The sequence below is a fragment of the Silene latifolia genome, chromosome 8 (genome assembly GCF_048544455.1).
Source record: "Silene latifolia isolate original U9 population chromosome 8, ASM4854445v1, whole genome shotgun sequence".
Lineage (NCBI taxonomy): Eukaryota > Viridiplantae > Streptophyta > Magnoliopsida > Caryophyllales > Caryophyllaceae > Silene > Silene latifolia.
The window spans coordinates 11,515,762-11,536,764 of record NC_133533.1 but is presented as its reverse complement, the minus strand read 5'-3'; the positions used below and the strand labels follow the sequence as shown (position 1 = coordinate 11,536,764).

At 32.0% G+C, this 21,003-nt stretch overlaps 1 protein-coding gene across 1 annotated transcript; it reads right to left on the bottom strand.

The window, feature by feature from the left end:
* Nucleotides 1–16,708: 16,708 nt before the first annotated feature.
* On the bottom strand, nt 16,709–18,672 carry LOC141596393 (uncharacterized). Its single transcript, XM_074416526.1, has 7 exons — nt 18,514–18,672; nt 18,284–18,412; nt 17,379–17,674; nt 17,217–17,297; nt 17,080–17,122; nt 16,949–16,993; nt 16,709–16,861 (listed from the first exon to the last, which is right to left on the bottom strand). The coding sequence occupies exons 1-7, from the start codon at nt 18,670–18,672 to the stop codon at nt 16,781–16,783; spliced, it is 834 nt and encodes a 277-aa protein (XP_074272627.1). The 3' UTR covers nt 16,709–16,780.
* Nucleotides 18,673–21,003: the final 2,331 nt, after the last annotated feature.

Here is a 21,003-nt window from a genome sequence, read left to right as displayed (position 1 = left end):
TTCCTTCACGTGATTAGTATAAATAGGAGCCTTCGCTCCTCATATTTCTCACGCGAGTGTCCGCCCTTCTCTTCTCCCTTTGCATTCTAGACTTTGTTCTTACTTATTGGCGCCTACGTGCTTGAACTTTCGACCACGTAAGCTCGGATCCTTCCCGGTACCAGCCTCTCCGTTGCATGACCGACCAATTTGACCAACTACACTTAATCAACTTAATTAATCAATCGTTTTCCTCTTACGAGGGCACTCTCTTTGCATTCGCGTCGAGCATCACTAATCGATATCTTAGTTCTTCTCGTTTCGTCAACATGTAAGTTTGAGGGTGTATAATTCCTCTTTTATTTATTGTATTTTACTTTTCGTATCATCAATGGTAAGGTTTATGTCGAAAATACCGTTAAAATCGATTTCTAAAACCCTTTGTTAAAACCTGTTTTTGGGATTTTCGATAGATAACCGTCGAGAAAGGACGCAAAGAATCGCTGCGCGCCTCTTGAAGGAGCGCAGCTTCTGCCGCGCCTCTTCGTGAGGGCCGCCGCAGCCTCGCTTCCTTTCTTCTTCGTTGTCCTCTCGTATTCCGTATTCAAAATCTTTTTGCTTGTTCGTCATTAATTCTTCGTCGTAGTATCATAATAATTCCATGTATATTATAATCATCATTCATTCACATGTTTTAATTGTCATAAATCCGACTTAAATCCCAAGTAATCCAATATTTGCGGGTTTTCGTCATTAAATTCAATTCCGGATTGTAGGGATTCAATTTGTTCATATTGGGTTTCTGGAATTCGTCCTTGATATAGTTTAATCTGTCTTTTATCATGTTCATCGCATGTTCGTCATTAGTCTGTTGCATCTAATGTTAGTTAATTGATTTCAATAGAGGACTCATTAACATTTATCACTTCTATCATTATTTCATCGTGTAATTAATCCGTTTGCATCCATCTCATTCATGTTCTACTGTTTTTATGACCTATTCATGTGTTAATTAACATATTAATCATTTTCATCCGAGTAAATATCATCAATTGATCATTAAATCACCAATTAACATTAACGGCTTGCAATTACGGCTTCACGACGGAATCGAGCCAAGGAACAGACGCAGCGTCTGCTGCGCCTATTCCAAAGGACGCAGCTCTGCTGCGCCTGTTCCTGGCTGAGTTATGTCCCTGAAATCCGTTTCTGCCTTGACCTAGTTTGTTTAGCTTACGTATCATTAACTATTATCCGTAATATCACGCTAATTCCTGTTCGTTAATTTATTTAACTTCTTTCTTTTATTCCTTTTTCTCAAATTATCCGTTTTAAAGGTATTTTCGACATAAATCGCCTATTCCAATGTAATTAATGTAATTTTCATTATTGTAATTCATAGTTATTATATTTCTTTTATCATTTGTATGTTTTCACATGTAAATCAACATTAAATCCTACTTCGACCCAATTGTATGCTAATTACGTGTCAACCGACTTAGTTAAATCTTCATATGCTAGGATTAAAACTTGGATGTTGCATTGCATGCATGTAGCCGACGATATATCAAGTACGAACAACTTCCCTAATCATTAGTAGAGACCGCTATCGAGGCGGGCGGGATTAGGTGTTCGATCAAAAGAGCTTCCTAATACGTACCCTCACCCCTTACTCCAGATCTCCGTGAGCACCCGTGTTCATTGGCATCCACGAGAGTCATTCTAGACATAGAATGCTAAGGGTAACGATTGCTTAGTGTTCATGTCACTACTTTGTGTCTTGACATGACACGAGGTATTCGAACGGTTCCAATTTCCCATAAAAATTGGTGGCGGCTCCATACAAAATGGAAACGCTTGTTTCGTTCTCACCAAGCGCCCCCGTGGGCGGCCCGCTGTCCACACATGTATCCTCCATGTGGGCTCTATTTGAACTTTCCTCGGGAGAGTCCCATCTCAAACTGAAACTTTTATTTTCCAGAATAACCTTCGCAATTTCTTTTTTATCAGGATCGTATATGGTGCAATGGTTTTTCTCAAAAACAAGTGAGTAACCATTTTTAACCATTTGAGCAACACTGAGTAAATTTTCAGAAAGATCGGGAACAAAGAGGACATCATTTATGTACTTTGTTCCTCTTTTGGTTGTAACTGCAATCGTGCCTTTGCCTTTGGATTTCACAATGGCACCATTTCCCATCCGAACTGGAACATTCACCGATGTATCTAATTTGCAAAAAATGTTTGAATTATTTGTCATGTGGTTTGTACAACCACTATCGATTAGCCATTTTTCTTTGTGACTGGAAATCGATGCTTGGCGTGCATAGAATAAATAATCTTCTTCTTCATTGCTACTTAAAAAATTTCCCTCCGGTTTTGACTCTCTTGCCTTTTGCCTGCAATCTTTTTCAAAATGTCCAAATCTTTTGCAATGGCGACATTGCGGTTTCCCTTTAAAATAACAATCTTTTTCGGCATGATTTGTCTTTCCACAAGTGCCACAAGAAGGATATTTTCCTCTTGATTGTGAAGCTTCAGTTTTATAAGAAGCACCTGAATTTGAAGCATTTTTCTTCCAACCGCCTTTGGAATTGAATGTCTTCGATTTATGTTTTGATGGGAAAGCATTTTCAGATGAAGTTTCTAATTTTTTAAACTTTTGGTCATGGGCGAGCAATGAGCCTGTTAACTCAGAAACACTGAGTTTTGATATATCTTTGGATTCTTCGATTACTGTTATAATTGTGTCAAACCTTTTCGTTAAGGTTCCTAAAATTTTCTGCACAATTCTTATATCAGTAATATCTTCTCCGTACATTTTCATCTGATTAACCACTTCCATGAGTCTTGAAGTGTAATCCTTGATGTCTTCATCATCTTTCATCTTCATATTCTCAAAATCCTTTCTTAAGGTATTGAGTCGAATGGTTCGTATTTTAATATCTCCTTGGAACTCTTGTTGGAGTGAATCCCAAGCTTCTTTTGCGGTTGTTGCTCGCATGATCCTAGGAAATATTACCTCCGTGACAGCATTTAAAATATAAGAGAAGGATTTAGCGTCTTTTAATTCATATTCATTGATTTTTTTTAATTGTGCTTCGGTGTACACAACGTCTTGTTTTTGTTGTTGTATACCACTCTCGACAATTTCCCATAGTGCATTTGCTCTTAAAAAGAGCTTCATTTTTATGCACCAATAATCATAATTTTCTCCTCCAAACATAGGAGCTGTTGGTATTGAAATTGTATTTGATGCGGAAGCCATATTTTTATTTATTTTTGGCCCTTAAGATCCTTGTGGCTCTGATGCCACTTGTTAGAAATGATAATTAGTTTTAAGGATATTGAATGAAGATGATTTATATTAATTGATTTATTTGTAAATTGATAATTTTAGCAATACATATGCGCACTATTTATAGGTGATCATGCACCTTAAACGCTTGTAAACAATTACACAAGTAATGAATGAGATAAGTTTCTAAACTTATTATTCTACGGGTTCATATACCTAATGCATGAACTTAGTAAATAAACATAAGTTTCAAGACATAAATGTGGAGAAGTTTCACATTCTAACAGTGATGTAAATCAAAGTTGTAGATACGATTAATTACTTTGTAATTACGCTTAATTCTCGATGAAAAGAAGTCAGTGAACCAAGAGAGACGGCAACAGATCACAAAGGCGATAACTAGAATTGAATATACGCAATTAGATTCTAGGATACAAAATTTTGGGGATTTAAACAAAATAACTTGAATAGCAAGTAACGCAACTAGATTCTAGGGTTTAAAATTGGGGATTTTGATAGTTAAACAAATTAACTCGATTAGAAATTAATGCAACTAGATTCTAGGGTTTCAGTATTGGGGATTTAAACAAACCAACTTCAAGAGTAGAGGAGGAGATTGATTACCTGTCGTAAGTTGAGGATGTTTTTGGCGGGTGAGATCGGGTTTGACCCTGGGAAGATTTTGAAAGTGTGTATATATAGGGATGGCATAAATTCACATACGGGTTACAGGTCGGGTGGGTCTTGACCCTAAATGTGCGGGTTATGGGGCCAGGTTATTTTCCACTGGGGCTATTTCTGAGCGGATTTCCAAAGCCATTTTTGGCGGGTTACTGTCGCATTTTCGACGGATCACTATAGACATGTTGGAAATGGTCACAAGTGTGCATTTTAAGGGAGTGTTTGTTTTAACACATAAAAGGTACGAGATATTTGGAATGAGCCAAACCAAAAATGAAGTTTTACTATGTAAATACTAGAACACAAGATGAGATACTAGAACAGAAGATGGAAAAAGAAAATGGATCTGGAAAATCCGAACTCTTTAACTTTTAAGCTTAAGTCAGACTTTTTTATGTCATATTAGTCAACTCATATAATATACAACCAAATATAGTATAACTGGTCGTGTAGTTTCTGAGTCGTTTATATAATAAAGGTTTTCGAATTGGAAAATGAGTTGACGTCACCAAACGACACTCAATCTCGGCGACACCCTCTCAAATGCAATAAGTGTGGGTCACCGCAATAATGAATGCATGTGAGAGGGTGACACCCAATCTCGGCGTCTCCCGGTGACGCCTGCTCATTTGCTAAAATGTCCATTTTTTCCCATATTACTCACGCAACTCATCTAATGATAGCTTATAGCTACTCCGTATAATAATTATATTGTGAGTGTAAATGAGTGTTAGAATTTCTTAAAAAGGATATATATAAAACTGGGTTGAAGTGTTGTGGAATGTGGATGCGCCTCAACCCGGCTTTAAATACAAGTATTAATTACACTGAACATTAAATATAAACATAATAAATATTGTATAAATCTCAGCAAAATATTAATTACAACTTAATAAATTTTATTATAAAATTACATTAAATAATTACGGTGATTTGATTTTAAATTTATTAAAAAATTATTTTGATAAAAATCCTAAAATGTAAATAATTACGTTTATTGCGGAAAATGCTTCAAATTGAGTATAATTTTCATTATATTTATTGAAATATGTTGATTTGTGCAGATGATTAAAGTGAGTGTCCCATAATATTTTATGTTTGCGTAAAAAGACATTTTGATAAAGTTATAAAACTTAGACCATTAAATCCTAAGAAAAATATATTTGGAAGAGTCATTGTATTTCTTAAAAACATAACTTAAATAAAACTACTAAGAGGTAAGTTTTTATATGGGAATGAAAAAAATTATATTGCGAGAAATTGAATACATATGAGACTAGATTTTGTGCCCGTGCGTTGCACGAGTTTCAAATGTGTCTTCCCTCTAATTTTTCTGGACCTTTCAATATCATTTTAAATGATACGTAACAGTTGTGTTTCAATTACTCAAATAAGGTACTTTGTACCGTTTTCCCAAATTTTCGAAATTAAATTTTAAACTAAATAAGTATGTCAAACAATAACACATGGGATTTGCATGATTATCTCATATATCGTAAAACTAAGATTCATGCTTGTTTACTTGCACATAGTCTTCAAATATATTTTGTAAAACTGAATAAATTACTGCGAAATATTGGAATACGATATCTTATTAAATTATACATTGATTCATAACGGCCAAATACTAACTAACCTATTTTTGTATACTAATAGTCTAATAGCTGTATAAATGATGGCTTTCTTAGTTGGATTATGTACTTTGCATAGTCTTGTCACACGAACCTTGATTTTCCCGTCGTTAATGCCGGAGTCTTCGTTGTCAGGCGGTGTTGGTCTTAGTTCATTGATCAGGGAATAAGATCTGTTGCAAAGAAAAATTCAAGTTAATATAAATTAACTTAATACTGATTAGATGCAGGAGCGAAAACTATACATGGAGAACATACCTTGGTGCCATGTTTGCTTAAAGAAGTTGCAAGATATTTTTTTCCACATGTAAGTTTAACATTGAAATTAGTTTCTTTATATAGTGTATTTAGAATCTATCTATTTCTCTAATATTAGGAATTTATGAGTTAAAAGATAAGAGTCCACAATTAACGATTTTCAATATTTATTAATTTTATATTATATTTTTACATAAGAAGAAATAAACACAACAGAAACATCATGACCTTCGGCTTTTCCTTAATTAAGGAGTACCTTAGTAATCTTGAAATAGAATTGCTGTATGAACTTGTTTCTTATATTGACTGCAGTATCCATGGGCAATGTGCTATTATCATGTTTGACGTCACAGCACGGCACCATGATATTTGCCGGTCAGTTTCTCATTCTTTGGACTCCTATTCTTTCTCTACCTTAACTTTGTTAAAACTATATCTGAAGGTGCTTGTTTTCTCGAACTTGTGTTTAACAGTGTGTGCGAAAATATCCCGATTGTTCTCTGTGGAAACAAGGTTGATGTGAAGAACAGGCAAGTGAAGGCGAAACAGGTTACATTCCACAGGAAGAAGAATCTGCAGTACTATGAGATCTCTGCAAAGAGCAACTACAACTATGAGAAACCTTTCTTGTACCTCGCCCGGAAGCTTGTTGGGTAATTTTAATAGCTAATTCTCTTGTACTATTTCTTTGTTAATTTATAATATATTGAATTTTTGATTTAATAATTGTTCCTGGTTCTTGCAGAGACCCTGCACTTAAATTTGAGTCAAACTATGCTCTTGTTCCACCAGAGGTTATTATTGACCCAGCAACTCAACAACAGTAAGTCTTCGCGCAACACTTTTATGCCTTACAAGTTACAACCAGCTTGTTTTGGAATCATTCATGTCAACGGACCCCAAATTTAGCCGTTGTATATGTCAATTCCCCGCATCTTTTTCATATATTCCGCACTTACGCCAACTGTACTTCCAATTGAGGTATTAATTTAATTGTTTGTTTCAGGCTTGAGAGAGAAGCCAATGAAGCAGCTATGATGCCCTTGCTAGACGAGGATGACGTATTCGAGGATTAATAAGCTAGCAGGATTTCATGTCTAGTTTTGAGAGGGGTGCCCATAGAAGAACACCAGTTATTACTACTTACTACTCGTAAGCAGTTCATCTGATAAAGAACTTACGTAGATACCAAAGTATTATAAACAATAATCATAAAAAAAGAAATCATCAAGTGCAAAAGTGGTAACCCTAAGCTGATGCATGGTGTATATATATACCTACTTTGTAATTAGTGTTTTAGTTCTTAACAAATTCAAATGGAAAATAGATCTTTTGTCAGTTGTGATTAATTATAATATAATTATTATATCTTTTGCATTATCTGTTTGGCTAAATTTATATCTTTTCGTACATATTAATATTTAAACTATATAGGTGTTTTACAAAAGTTGGAAACTCTAGAATTGCCTGAAAAAAGCCTCTTTTATATATATACTAGTTTGTATGCCCGTGCGTTGCAACGGGGTAATTAACTTAGTAAAAAAAATTAGTTATAAGGTCTTAATATTTACATCTTATGTCTAATCATTTATTTAGATATGATCAAAAGTCAAAACATCTTATTTAAGAGATGCAAAATATGTTAGGTTGATACCTAAGTTCCAAGGATGCCTCATATTTATAATCATAAGACCACTACATCTTATGTTAATCTTTCGATGTGGGACAATTCTATTATTTTTATATAATCCTACATTATTTTTCATTGTGGAACATATAACATACTAAGAAATACACAATTTTATATATATACAAATTATATGAAATCTATACGCTAATGATATCATTTTTACCACGAATCAAATTATGTTATTTTCATAATTTTCTTAACGATATTTTTTTGGCAAATGAATGTAAAATATTTAATATGAAAATTAGAAACATCACAGGAATATAATATAGGAAATAAATATTATAATAATTAAAAAATTCTTCACTTTATTTTTTACATCAAAAAATATTATTTATGATACTTTCCTAAATTAATTTTTAAGATCACCACACCTTATGATAATTTTCTGATGTGGGAATATTCAACTATTTATATGTAGTATATTTACCACACCTACATTATTTTTCAATGTGGGAAAATAACACACGAAAAAGTACACCATCTTTTTTGCATCTATTTCGATATCCAACCCGATTTAATAATGAGAAAATATTATACTATCTATTTATATTCGTACGTTTTTTTCCATTTTTTGTCATAATTAAAATATGTACAAATGATATGATTTAAATTACATTTTTTTTCCTAACACGACTTTTAAGATGTAATTGAAGGAGCAATTAAATGTATAAACAAATGCAAAATATTTCCTTTTTCTGGTGCGATTTTGATTAATGGTTAAAAATTATGATGTATTTTAGTTACTCAAATGTAATGAGGCATAATAATTACCAATATTTGAAAGTTAAAAAGATTTAATTCTACTATTTATCAAAGTAAAAAAGCTCATTATTGATTTGTTTGTGAATTCAAGATCTTTTTATTCAACACTTGATTGTATTATAATTCATAAATTTTCTATTTTAGTATAGAGATTATCATTATATGACACAAACAAATCTATGTATATATATTTAGCACCCATCTTATTTTTTAATTATGACTTTGTCTTAAATAAATTTATTATACTATTGATTGTCTTTAAATAAACATTATAATATCACTAATATAGTAATATATAATCGCTTTTATAAATATCTACGTGATTAATATTTGTATGGTTTTGTTGTAACTAAGGTTTGCCGTTAATACAAACTCTTATAAGAACTCTCTAAGATAATTTTTAAGCGATTCAAAAGATTTTGGGTTGATACCCCTACGTTTCAAATATGACTCATATTTATAATCATGTGATACCTCACCTCATGATAATCTTCTAATGTGGGACTCTAGTATGTTTACCACACCTACATTATTTTTTAATGTGGGACAAACAATATACTTAGAAATAAACCATCTTTTTCGCACCTAATTCGACATCTGACCCAGTTTAATAATAATAAGCAACTACTATACTATTTATTAATATTTAAAATATGTGCAAATAATATGATACTATGTATATTCTAATGCTAGCATTTATTTACCACGAATCTAATTATATAATTTTTCAAAAAAATTATGTTACTTTTTTGCTAAATGAGATGTATAAGTTTTTATATAAAAATTATAAACATCACTTGGACATAATATAAAAAATATATATATCATATCGTGGAGATAATGATATAAACTCCTAAGAGCTCTCCAAGACAATGCTTAAGAGACTCAGAAGGTTTTGGGTTGGTATTTAGGTTCTAAGGATGCCTTCTATTTATAATCATATGATCACCCACCTTATGCTAAATTTTCAGTGTGGGACAATTCTATTATTCATACGTAATATATTCACCACACCAACATATTTTTCAATGTGGAACAAATAACATACCTAGAAATACACCATCTTTTTCGCACATAATTCGACATCTAACCCGAGTTAATAATAATGAGCAAATACTATACTCCCTCGATTCAAGACCAAATACAACATTCCTTTTTTTACACTATTCATGAACGAATAGAATCTTTACGATTTCTTGCAATATATAAGACAAAATAAATGTGGGATCTTATTTGATTCACCTATAAAGTAGAATGAGAATATCAAACTTTAAATTTTTTATAATGTAAACTTAAAGATATTTACGTTGTAATTTGTGTCTTGACAAGTGTGTAAATGAAAATGTTGTATTTGGTCTGGAATGGATGGAGTACTATTTATTAATATTCGTACGTTTTTTTTATAATATTGTTTTTGGCATATGAGATGTATAAGTTTTTATATAAAGATTATAAACATCACTTGAGTATAATACATAATATAGAAAAAATATGTATATATTATACTGTGAAGATAATGATATAAACTCTTAAGAGCTCTCCAAAATAATACTTAAGAGACGCAAAAGGTTTTTGGTTGGTATATAGGTTCCAATGATAACTCATATTTATAATCATAGGATCACCACCTTATGTTAATCTTTCGATGTGGGACAATTATATAATTTATACGTATTATAATCACCACACTAACATTGTTTTTCAATGTGGGACATATAACATATTAAAAGAAGTACACCATCTTTAATACTCCTATATGTGCAAATCATATGAAATCTATACTCTAATTAAAGCATTTTTTACCACGAATCTAATTATATTATCTTCATAATTTTTATAACAACATTTTTTTTGCCAAATGAAATGTAAAGTTCTTATATAAAAATTAGAAACTTCTCATGAATATAAAATAGGAAATATAGATATTATAATAATTAAAAGATTCTCCACTTTATTTTTTATGTGGAAAATATTATTTATGAAACTTTCCTAAAATAATTTTTGATGATGTGGACGCTCTAGAATCGCTCGAAAAAACTCTCTTTTATATATATATATATATATATATATATATATATATATATATATATATATATATATATAGGAATGAGATCATGTGAGTATGACTCATATATTTGAGGATTGAGGATTAATACTAGCTGTCAGATCTAAGAGATCCAATGTCCATGATTTAGTGCGGATAAGTAAGGGTAATATGGTAATTTTGCGGGCGCACATATATACTCCTTATTCCATCGAAACAAACATAATTCATTCATTCTTACCCAAAGCCTTTCTCTCTCTACCTTCTAGCTTCTTCTACGCAATCCCTAATTTTCCTGTTTTCGTGATTTTTTTTGTTTCGAATTCAATCTCAGCTCAATCATTTGTCATTCTTCGATTTCTTATCAATGGTCATACTCTTTCAATCGAAATCACGATGTCAGGTACATCTACTTTATCTTTAGTTTTTAATTTCAGTTTTATTTTTATGTGATTGTTGTTTCGCTACATATATTTGCAATTACTACTCATCTTACTGCGTTTGTTATGATTTTGTAGCTACTCATCGTTATTTCAATGCTTTGTATCTCTTTTTCCAAAATTAGATTTAATTTGTGAGGATTTCATATGATTTATTGGTCTTCTTTCTCATATATCTAGGTTAATTTAATTCGAACAAGTTACGAATTTGTTATATATTTAGTACTTTTTTCTGATCTATGTTCAACTCACATGTTGTTATGATTTTTTTGTTCTCGATTTATAATTTTGATGAGATTGATTCATAGTCTTGTTATTTGATTGCGATTTTAAATTATTTCACTTTGTTTGAGTTTTGTTGTCATGTAAACCTAATTTACATGTGTAGTATCTTGTTTCAAATATTTTTAAATTTGTGTCAGATTGATTTACATCTGTTTTACATTGTTACTCTTTCTTCATTAGCTAGTAGTAGTATACATTTCGTCGATTTAGGTTCTAAATTGTTTGACATCTTATAAATATCACGTATTTGCTACTAAAGTATCCAGTGTGATATTCTTTAGAAGACTATGTGATATTATTTAGCAGACTGTGTGATATTGTTTTATTACATCCTTTTTACTTTGATTGTCAGAAATCAATTACTACTTGTTTGTTTACATTGTATTTTTTTGTGCTATTTTTTGTCAGATCGTGAAAGTTGTATAGCTTTGAGCGGCCTATTGGACAGAGATATGACTTGGTCCAAATTGGCCTAAGAAGCTTTGGGGTTAAGGCTTAATTTACCTGCCAAATAAGTCTCCAAGTTTGGTGTATGTTTGGTTTTGGTATAGATTTGATGTTGAGTTGTCATCATATGTTTCTAATTTACATTTTGCTTGTTTATTGAGTTGTGGTATTTTGTTTGACCATCACCATTTCATCTTGTTGAGCAGCAAGCACAACATAAATTTTAAGATATTGTTGTTGGTTCTTCTGATTCCATTGTTTTCATCAGGTATTGAAAAAAAATTAGATCGGATTTGTCTAATTTCAGTTTTGGCCTTGCTCATATTTTTTGTGAGTGCTCTTGATTCATTGGTGGATTCGAGTTTTGATTAACCCACTTTCTTCTATTGGTACAATAGGTTGGACTTTGTCCCACTAGATTGTTGAGTTGTCATCATATGTTTCTGATTTACATTCTGTTTGTTTATTGAGTTGCGGTATTTTGTTTGACCATCACCATTTCATCTTGTTGAGCAGCAAGCACAACATAAATTTTAAGATATTGTTGTTGGTTCTTCTGATTCCATTGTTTTCATTAGGTATTGAAAAAAATTAGATCGGATTTGTCTAATTTCAGTTGTGGCCTTGCTCATATTTTCTGTGAGTGCTCTTAATTCATTGGTGGATTCGAGTTTTGATTAATCCACTTTCTTCTATTGGTACAATAGGTTGGACTTTGTCCCACTAGATTGTTGGTTGCGTAAACCAGATTGTTTAAGCGGCTTAAAGGTGAAGAATCATGCGGAGTAAATGTGTCGGCCATGTTTTCTTTCTTTGAGATGGATCGTCGATGAAGTGGAAGTAGACGCCACGGCACAGTATGGTTCATTGCTCTTGACGAGCTTTACTTTGCATCCTTGTATATCTTTCACATGTTTGCTTATTGAGAATGGAAGATCCACTTTGAAGGGGATATGAAGTCTCATGATGCGTCCAGAGAAGCTAATTGATAAAACCAAGTCAGAAATAAAGCTAAGGATCAGTGTTACTTTCCAAGGGGATATGAAGTCTCCTGATATTCTTCATTAGTGTCGTACTAATGGTTTGATGTAATTGAGTTCCTAAAAGTTGAGTAGATAGTCAGGTGGCGGCATTAACTTGAGTCATGGTCATGAAATGGTTGTATAAAATTGTTGTACTGGTGTTTAAAACAAGATGAGGTTGAACAAACGTCAAGCAAGAAGTTGAAGATTGTGCTGGAAAAAGATGCCAAAAAGGATAATAAAAAGAAATCGGTAAAGGTAGAAGAAGGGAAAGGAACTAATCTGTGTACTCAGATTGTGTTGACAGAACTTTAATTGATTATGCACTTATTGATGTAATTTTGGAAGGATAGTAATCTGTTGTAGTCGTTATAAATTAATATTATTGTCGTTGTAATTTTGTGGTACTGTTTAGAATCAGCAATGATATTTTATCTTATATGCTGTGATATTGTTTCTCAATTGCAAAAAGTTTGAGTGTTTCAAGATTTCTTGTGAATGTGATATTGTTTCGGATAAAGTGTGATACCGGGATGTGTGAAATTTGATATTGTCCGGTAATGCTTCTAGAACAATATGACGTCATACTTATGAAGATATATATTGTTTCTTATAACTGTTTGTAAACTAGCAAATAAAGATAAATATATGATATTGTTAATAGCATAGTGTGATATTATTAGCACAATAACTTGATATTGTTTACCATAACATTTGATATTTTTTTTGAAAGAACTAAATCATTTGATATTATTAACACAATAATGGTGATATTGTTTTATGATATTCTTTACCACATCTTGTGATATTGTTAAGCCAGTAGTGTGATATTATTTACCACATCTTGTGATATTGTTAAACTAATAATATGATATTATTCTCAAAGTCATTTGATATTGTGTCATGAAAGGTGATATTTTTTATAATTAAATGTGATATTGTTTACTAAAACTTGTGATATTGTTAAAACAAACGTGTGATATTGTTTACCAAAAAAAATGAAATACTTTAAGAACCATATATTCTCTATTTAATAACATAAAAAAAGAGGCAAATCCTGATACAACTATAATATTGTTACCATTACTTTACATTCCAACTCCAAAATGCAAAAAAAAAAAAAAATACAAATTTATAATCGCTTGAAACAATATCTAAGAATACAGAATTTGTCTTTATAAGAGAAATGAATAAAAAAAAACATGATTTGTTTAGTTGATCATGCACTATAGACTTCACCAACATGCACACATACTCTTAAGTAACCTCCAAAAGCGAAGAAATCTGCAAAAAAAAGGAAAAAAATGTACAAAACATCATCTTTCAGACAAAAGAAAATACCAAATATAAAACACACACCATATTACAAAGATTTACAAAGAATATTTTACATTATTTTACCGCAAACCAAAGTGACATTTTACAAAGAAAAAACACCATACTATAGCATTTTAGTGCCTTGATGATATTTTACAACTTAATTATGTAGTAGTCAACTTGCCAAAATGTATGAAAATAGAGTACCACGAATATTCACATTCAAAGATCACATCATACAAACAACGAAGATCACACGTTTTCCGTTATCATAACCAACATGTAATTCGACATTACTCATTTCTATCAACACAAACGATTACTTCAATTCTATCATATGAAACTGTAATTTTGCACAATTAAACAATGTTAAACCCTAACTTTCGCGATTAAAACAATATGAAACCCTAATTTTCACAATTAAACAATGTTGAACCCTAATTTTCACAATCGATCAATATTTAACCCTAATTTTAGCGATTAAAACAAAAAAGACATCTTACAAACAACTAAAACTTCAATTGATGATAGTAATTGATTCAATGTGTCGATATTATGAACGAAAAACGTTTAAAATCATTTATAAGTAAGATATTTAGAAATTTACAGCAAGAACACGAAAGAACCCTAAATAACTCGATAATTAGTTCGATTTTGTTGATTTAATCCTATTAAATTCATCTAATTCAACATACATATAATAATTTCGAACAAAATCAAAATGTATAATCAATTTATTGCTTCAAAAGTTGAAAAAAATCGCAGAAATGGATAAAGATGAGAAACAAATGTACCTCAACGATTTTGGAGAGAATTATGGTAAGATTATTCAATCTAGTGAACGAATACATCTATAATGTTGAATTGAAGTTGAAATCGTCTTTGAATTTTAAGTTTTTGTGGATTTTCGGCGAGATTTTAGAGAGGATTTTGTTAAGTTTTCGTTTGAGATGTTTAATTGATTTTGGTAAAAATTTTAGAGAGAGAAATGACGATTGATTTTTTTAGTTTTAGGTGGTTTTGTTTGTCAATTTTCCTCGCGATATTGTTTTGTATATGGTGTGATACTTTATTCGTTACTCAATCCTCAAATATTTAGGAGTTCTCACCGGATCCCGACTCTATATATATATATATATATATATATATATATATATATATATATATATATATAGATTGATTGATTTTGATAGGTTTAAATAGTGTGATAACGAGTATGTGTACGAGTATGTATGTACACAGTGATCACGAATGCATTGGAATAATCAAAACAAAAGTAATGATTATTAAATAATATAGTAATATAAAAGACCTAAAAAAAGTAGAAAAAAACGTTACATTTTTCTTTAATATCTTCAATTAAAATACGTACACGTCAAGTATAAATATTGATTTTGACTAGATAAATATTACTTTTAGTTAAATATTTTGTATGTTATATTTTAAATACTTTGAAATTAAACTTCAAAAAATATTATTTGAGAAAAAGTTTAACCTATTTTATTTATATATAGTTGTTTAAAAATACAAAAGGTGCAATTTTTTATAGATATGTTTGACATATAACAGATGCAAACACAATCAAAATATTTGAATAAGTTGAGTTTGAACACTATATGTTTGATACATAAATATCACACGCTATACATAAAAAAAAATTAGAAATTACATAAAATTTTATTCACATCATTTTGAACAAATATTGATTGATTTGGAACCTAACGTATTGTGAAATGATATAATTTGAGAACTTAATGTTAATTGTTGCATTATTCGAATAAATTTTATTTTAATTAATATGATATTTGATTAGTTACAAAATAATTTATAAAACGTTGATCACATAATAAATTATCACTTATTAGTTTTAATTAAAATTGTATGTAGTTTATTTTAAAATATTGAAAATAAACCTAAAAATTTAAATTTGAGAAAGATTAATTTATTTTTATTTATAAGTAAAAATATTAAAGGTCATATATAAATTATGTTATTTTTCTTCAATTATAATAATTAAATTTTAAAACAGGTCGCGCGAAGCGCGGGATACTACCTAGTAAAAAATAAAATTGGGTTACTTAAATGTGCATCTTACATTGAAAATCTGCGTCCATTTTTTTTTTTTTTTTGATAGTCACGAGAGAGCGCTGATGCCATTGCAACCTTGCACCCTTTGTAAATTGTAATGGCATGAGCGATCATTTTGTTCACTATATTATTTACCATTTTACCTTGCCAAAATATTTCCACTTCCATCCCATTATCTCCACAGATCTACTATCTCCTGTTCAATTAAATCACTCATACCAGATGGAAAATGCCACTTACTATAATAAAAATGATTGGTAGAAAATAAGAAGGGAACGAGTCATTATTAATGTGATCCAATTTTTCTACGACGTTGTTAATTTGTGCCAGGTTATCTACATTGGTCATGCTCGCGCTACGACTACTATAGAATGAAAGTGTTTGGTGGCATAAAGACTAAAACAAATAGCAAATAACTGTAACAAGGAAGAAACAAGAGTTGGGTATTTAAAATGTTGGTACTTAGAATGAAAGTGTTTGGTGGCATAAAGACTAAAACAAACAGCAAATAACTGTAACATGCACAAAAACTAAGTACCAACATTTTAAATACCCAACTCTAGTTTCTTCCTTCCTACATAGGAGTATTATATTAACTAGATTTTACCCTTTTACACATATAAATAGAGAAAAATTCTACAGAACAATACAAAACAAGTACAAACAAAGTTTTAACGACGGACATTACGTCTTTTCACAAAATAAACGAAGCGACCAAATTTAACTCTTCGAGTCTTCACGTCTAACGGTCCCCGAGTCCTGAGATGATAATTATATATATACTCACTCCATAGTATATTTATTACATGAACCAGTAACGCACACAAATTTTGCCTCAGTACTTGGTATTAGGATAATATTGAGGATGTTGTCTCTCAAACATCTTCCAAGCTTCGTCCAGAAAGGGGGCCTTGTCCTGAAATCATCAAGGTCAAACACAGACAAAATTACCTATCATGACCGACTAGTGAAATATTAGTACTATCAGTAACGAGATACTTACAGGGTACCGAAACAGCTTCCATTTGCTTGAAGCAATACTCATAACCTGATCGAATATGATAACAATGTAAGTCAAGTTACTATACAAAAATTTCGCGAAAGATTCCCTATCCAGAGGAGAATAGAACTAACCTCAGCATCTGTCCACTGAGGGTTTTCCTTCTTAAGTTTCTCCCTGCAAAGAAAGATTTTACACGCGTTAGGAGAGAACATCTATGGAAACTATAAATCAGTGAAAGATATTAGTCCTCCAAGAAAGAGTTGCATACGCCAAAAGGTGGCAGCCATCTTTTTGAAGCTGTTCAGCACTTATTGTGATAGTCGGGTTCACAAACAATTCAACCGGCTTACTGAAAAAGAGTGATGTGTTACATGCATATAGTTTCATAAACTGCCTAAATTGAACAAACCAAAACTTGTCAAAAACCTACCGGAAATAGTCTCTTAAGTTGAACTTTATATGCTCTTTCTTTGCAGATGCTCTCTTCCCTCTGCCACGTACCATTTCGTCTGCCTTCCGTTTCACCGTTATGTCTTTTTTTCCCTCACTTCCGTCAAGAAAGAGAACTATTTCACACTCACACGTAACAGGTTTTCTCCAAACTTTGACTCTGTACGTTTTCTCCATCTGATCTTTAGTGATGGCGACGAAAGTGAGATAATACAGAATGCCTGCAACTGGCTGGATGTTGGCTTTAACGAGACGTACCAACTCAATGGGTATGCCCTTATGAACAAATCAACATATACATGAAAAATTGAAATATTAAATGCCATGGCATATGGATAAATGAGCTTCAGAGTCATATCATAGAAAAAGATATCGTGTAACAGAAGAAATGAAGATGATAAAATCTAAGTATTCAAACCAATGTCGCGAATTTGTGCATATGAGTGGGAATCTATAAACATTTAGATTAAAAGTTAACTACTAAACACGGCGTTAACTACTAAATCCATTCAAGCCAAACAGTTATTCAACTTTTCTAGCCTCTATAAAAAAAATCAACTTGGTTTACATTGTTCAGTATTCAGATAGCGATATAATAGCAAAATATGGGTCTCGATAATAATATCTTCACAAACAATAATATCTTCATAAAATAGCAAAATATATTGTACTCCCTCTGTCCCGGTCATTTGTTGTCCTTTTCCATTTTTGGGTGTCTCAGTCATTTGTTATCCTTTCTATTTTAAGAATGAATTTGATGAGTAATTTGATCATTCTTATTCAATTTGTTCCACTTGTCATTTAGTTATTGGTCCTCTACTCTTTCCTTGCTCTTTGTGCCAAAACCAAAGGACAACAATTGACCGGGACGGAGGGAGTAATTACCATTGCTTCTCCCTGTTTCTGGGCAGCATGCTTTGCAACTACCTCAGCCGCCTTCCATTCATTACAACCTTCACAAAGCTGGGAAATCCGTCCAGGCATACGGCCAGTGCAACCATCAACATCAAACCCCTTCAGCATGAACAAATGTGGGGAAAAAATTTAGGTACAAAGTTGCAACATAAAATTGTTAACAAGAGAATAAGAAAAAAAATGTATAATAATTAGGAAACCTCTGTCTCGTTAACTTTCTTTTCATAATTGTCATATTCCTCATAATTCATCCGGCGAAAGCGTTTCTGTTTTTCAGTCAGATACTCTTCAGGTCCGTACACTGTTCCCGGCAGATTGCCACATGCATACTTATCAATATCAGATTGTGATACCTCCATACCTAAGTTAATATGTAAAATTAATTACGATAGCAGTAGGCAAAATAAAACTAATTCAAGAACATACATACAGTTAAAGCAGCAAATCTCTTGTGCGACCGTTTTTCCGTGTGAGAGTTTACGAAAGTTAACTAGTTAACCTCTACAATGAACAAACCAAAATTATATAGCAATTACCAAGGCAGTGATGTAAATCAAAGTTGTCGATACGATTAATTACTTTGTAATTACGCTTAATTATCGATGGAAAGAAGTCAGTGAACCAAGAGAGACGGCAACAGATCACAAAGGCGATAACTAGAATTGAATTTACGCAATTAGATTATTTTAGGATACAAAATTTTGGGGATTTTAACAAAATAACTTGAATAGCAAGTAACGCAATTAGAATCTAGGGTTTAAAATTGGGGATTTTGATAGTTATACCATTGTTGTCAGAATCGCGATTCGATCCAACGATTCTACGATTTTACGATCCAAAAATGCTTGACCGATCCTGGATCCTACGATTCTATCATAGTTGTAGAATCTTACGATCCTATTAATTTGAAAATTTCTAGAGATGAGATCATAATACGATCCTACGATTTTACGATCCTACGATCCGATTCCATAATAAAAAAAATTAATATATATTTTTATATAATAACACCGTAAAACCCAAATTTCGTGTAAGTTGTTCATACAATGATACTAAAATCATTACTTACCAATATTTTATAAATAAATATTAATAAATAAGTGTTTTGATTTTCAATTATATGTCTTTACTAAATAAAAAATTATATTTAGTGAGTTTGTAGAATCTTGCGATTTTACGATCCGATTCTACTGATTCGATCCTACCCTCCCCATCGATCCAAAGTAGAATCCCGATCCTGACAACATTGAGTTATACACAAATTAACTTGATTAGAAATTAATGCAACTAGATTCTAGGGTTTCAGAATTGGGGATTTAAACAAAACAACTTCAGAGTAGGCGAGGAGATTGATTACCTGTCGTAAATTTAGGATGTTTTTGGCGGGTGAGATCAGGTTTGAGAGTTTGACCCTGGGAGGACTTTGAAAGTGTGTTTATATAGGTAGACCTGTATTCGGGTTGGGCTGGTCAGGGACGGGCTGGGCTCTCCTGATCAGACCTGGGCCAGGTCAGGTGCGGGCTTGGTCAGGCTGGGCTGGGATATGCTTGACTGGGACCAGAGCCTAATGCGGGCCTAGAACGGGCCGGGATGGCGCACCTTGCCATTTTTTATTTTTTTTGCAAAATGTTAGGCCAAGGGCAAGCCGGGCCAGAATTTTAGGCCCGTGCTAAAGCCGGGTCAGGTTAAGCTGTATAGAATAGCGGGTCGGGTAAGTCCATGCTGATGGCCAACTCTATATATAGGGCTGGCATAAATTCACATATCGGGTTACAGGTCGGGCGGGTCTTGACCCTAAATGTGCGGTTTATAGGGTCAGGTTATTTCCGACTTTCGGTTATTTCTGAGCGGATTTCCAGGGCCATTTTCAGCGGGTTACGGTCGCTTTTTCGGTCGGGTCACTATAGACATAGTGAAAATGGCCACGCCTTTGTGTTTTATTTAAAGGTATAGAGTTGATTCAAAAGACTTTCGAGCTCATATATAGATGCACGCGGGTTGGCAATTGGCATGCCTAAGTAATCACTCCTTTGTGTTTCGTTTAAATATTTGAGCTTTCATTCATTGGAGACATAACCATCCGAGCTAAAACAATCCAGTCACATATTTTAGCATCGACCACCACAGATAGATGCACGCTGGTTGCAAACTTGCAATTGACATGCCTAGGCCTTAAGTTTGTTTTCTACTTCTTATTAGTTAGGGCCCAAGACTAATGTTTAGCGATGTTATTATGGATCAGACTAATTAGGGGGCGTTTATTTCGCGCATGGGTATGAGTTTGAAATCAGGAATCATACCTGGGTGGTATCGGATTGGAACTTCATTCCTCATACCTTGCGTTTGTTTCAATTCTAAGCATTATGAGTTTGAAACTAGGTAAAAGTTAAAATATGTAAAATCCAAGCCTTTAAATAATAATTTTACCATATAAAATCATGAAAATAAAGATTTAATCAAATAATTATATAAAATATTTCATTTTCAATATGTTATACGGAGTAATATTTATTTTCACCCCTTTTGTTAATTATAATTTGATACATATGGATATCAATCTCATATCCACGCCCCTCCTTGGGTATGAGAAACCGATACCTCATGGGTTTAAGGTATGTGTATGAAATCCCGAATTTGCAAAACAAACACTTAGTATGAGTTTCGCTCATTCCAAACTCATACGAAATACC

Coding starts and splice junctions, on each gene's coding strand:
- LOC141596393 (XM_074416526.1), bottom strand. CDS start 18,672: ATGGAGGTATCACAATCTGATATTGATAAGTATGCATGTGGCAATCTG. Junction 16,994..17,079: donor CTCAGTGGACAGATGCTGAG/GTTAGTTCTATT, acceptor ATATTCGATCAG/GTTATGAGTATTGCTTCAAG. Junction 16,862..16,948: donor GGAAGCTGTTTCGGTACCCT/GTAAGTATCTCG, acceptor TGATGATTTCAG/GACAAGGCCCCCTTTCTGGA.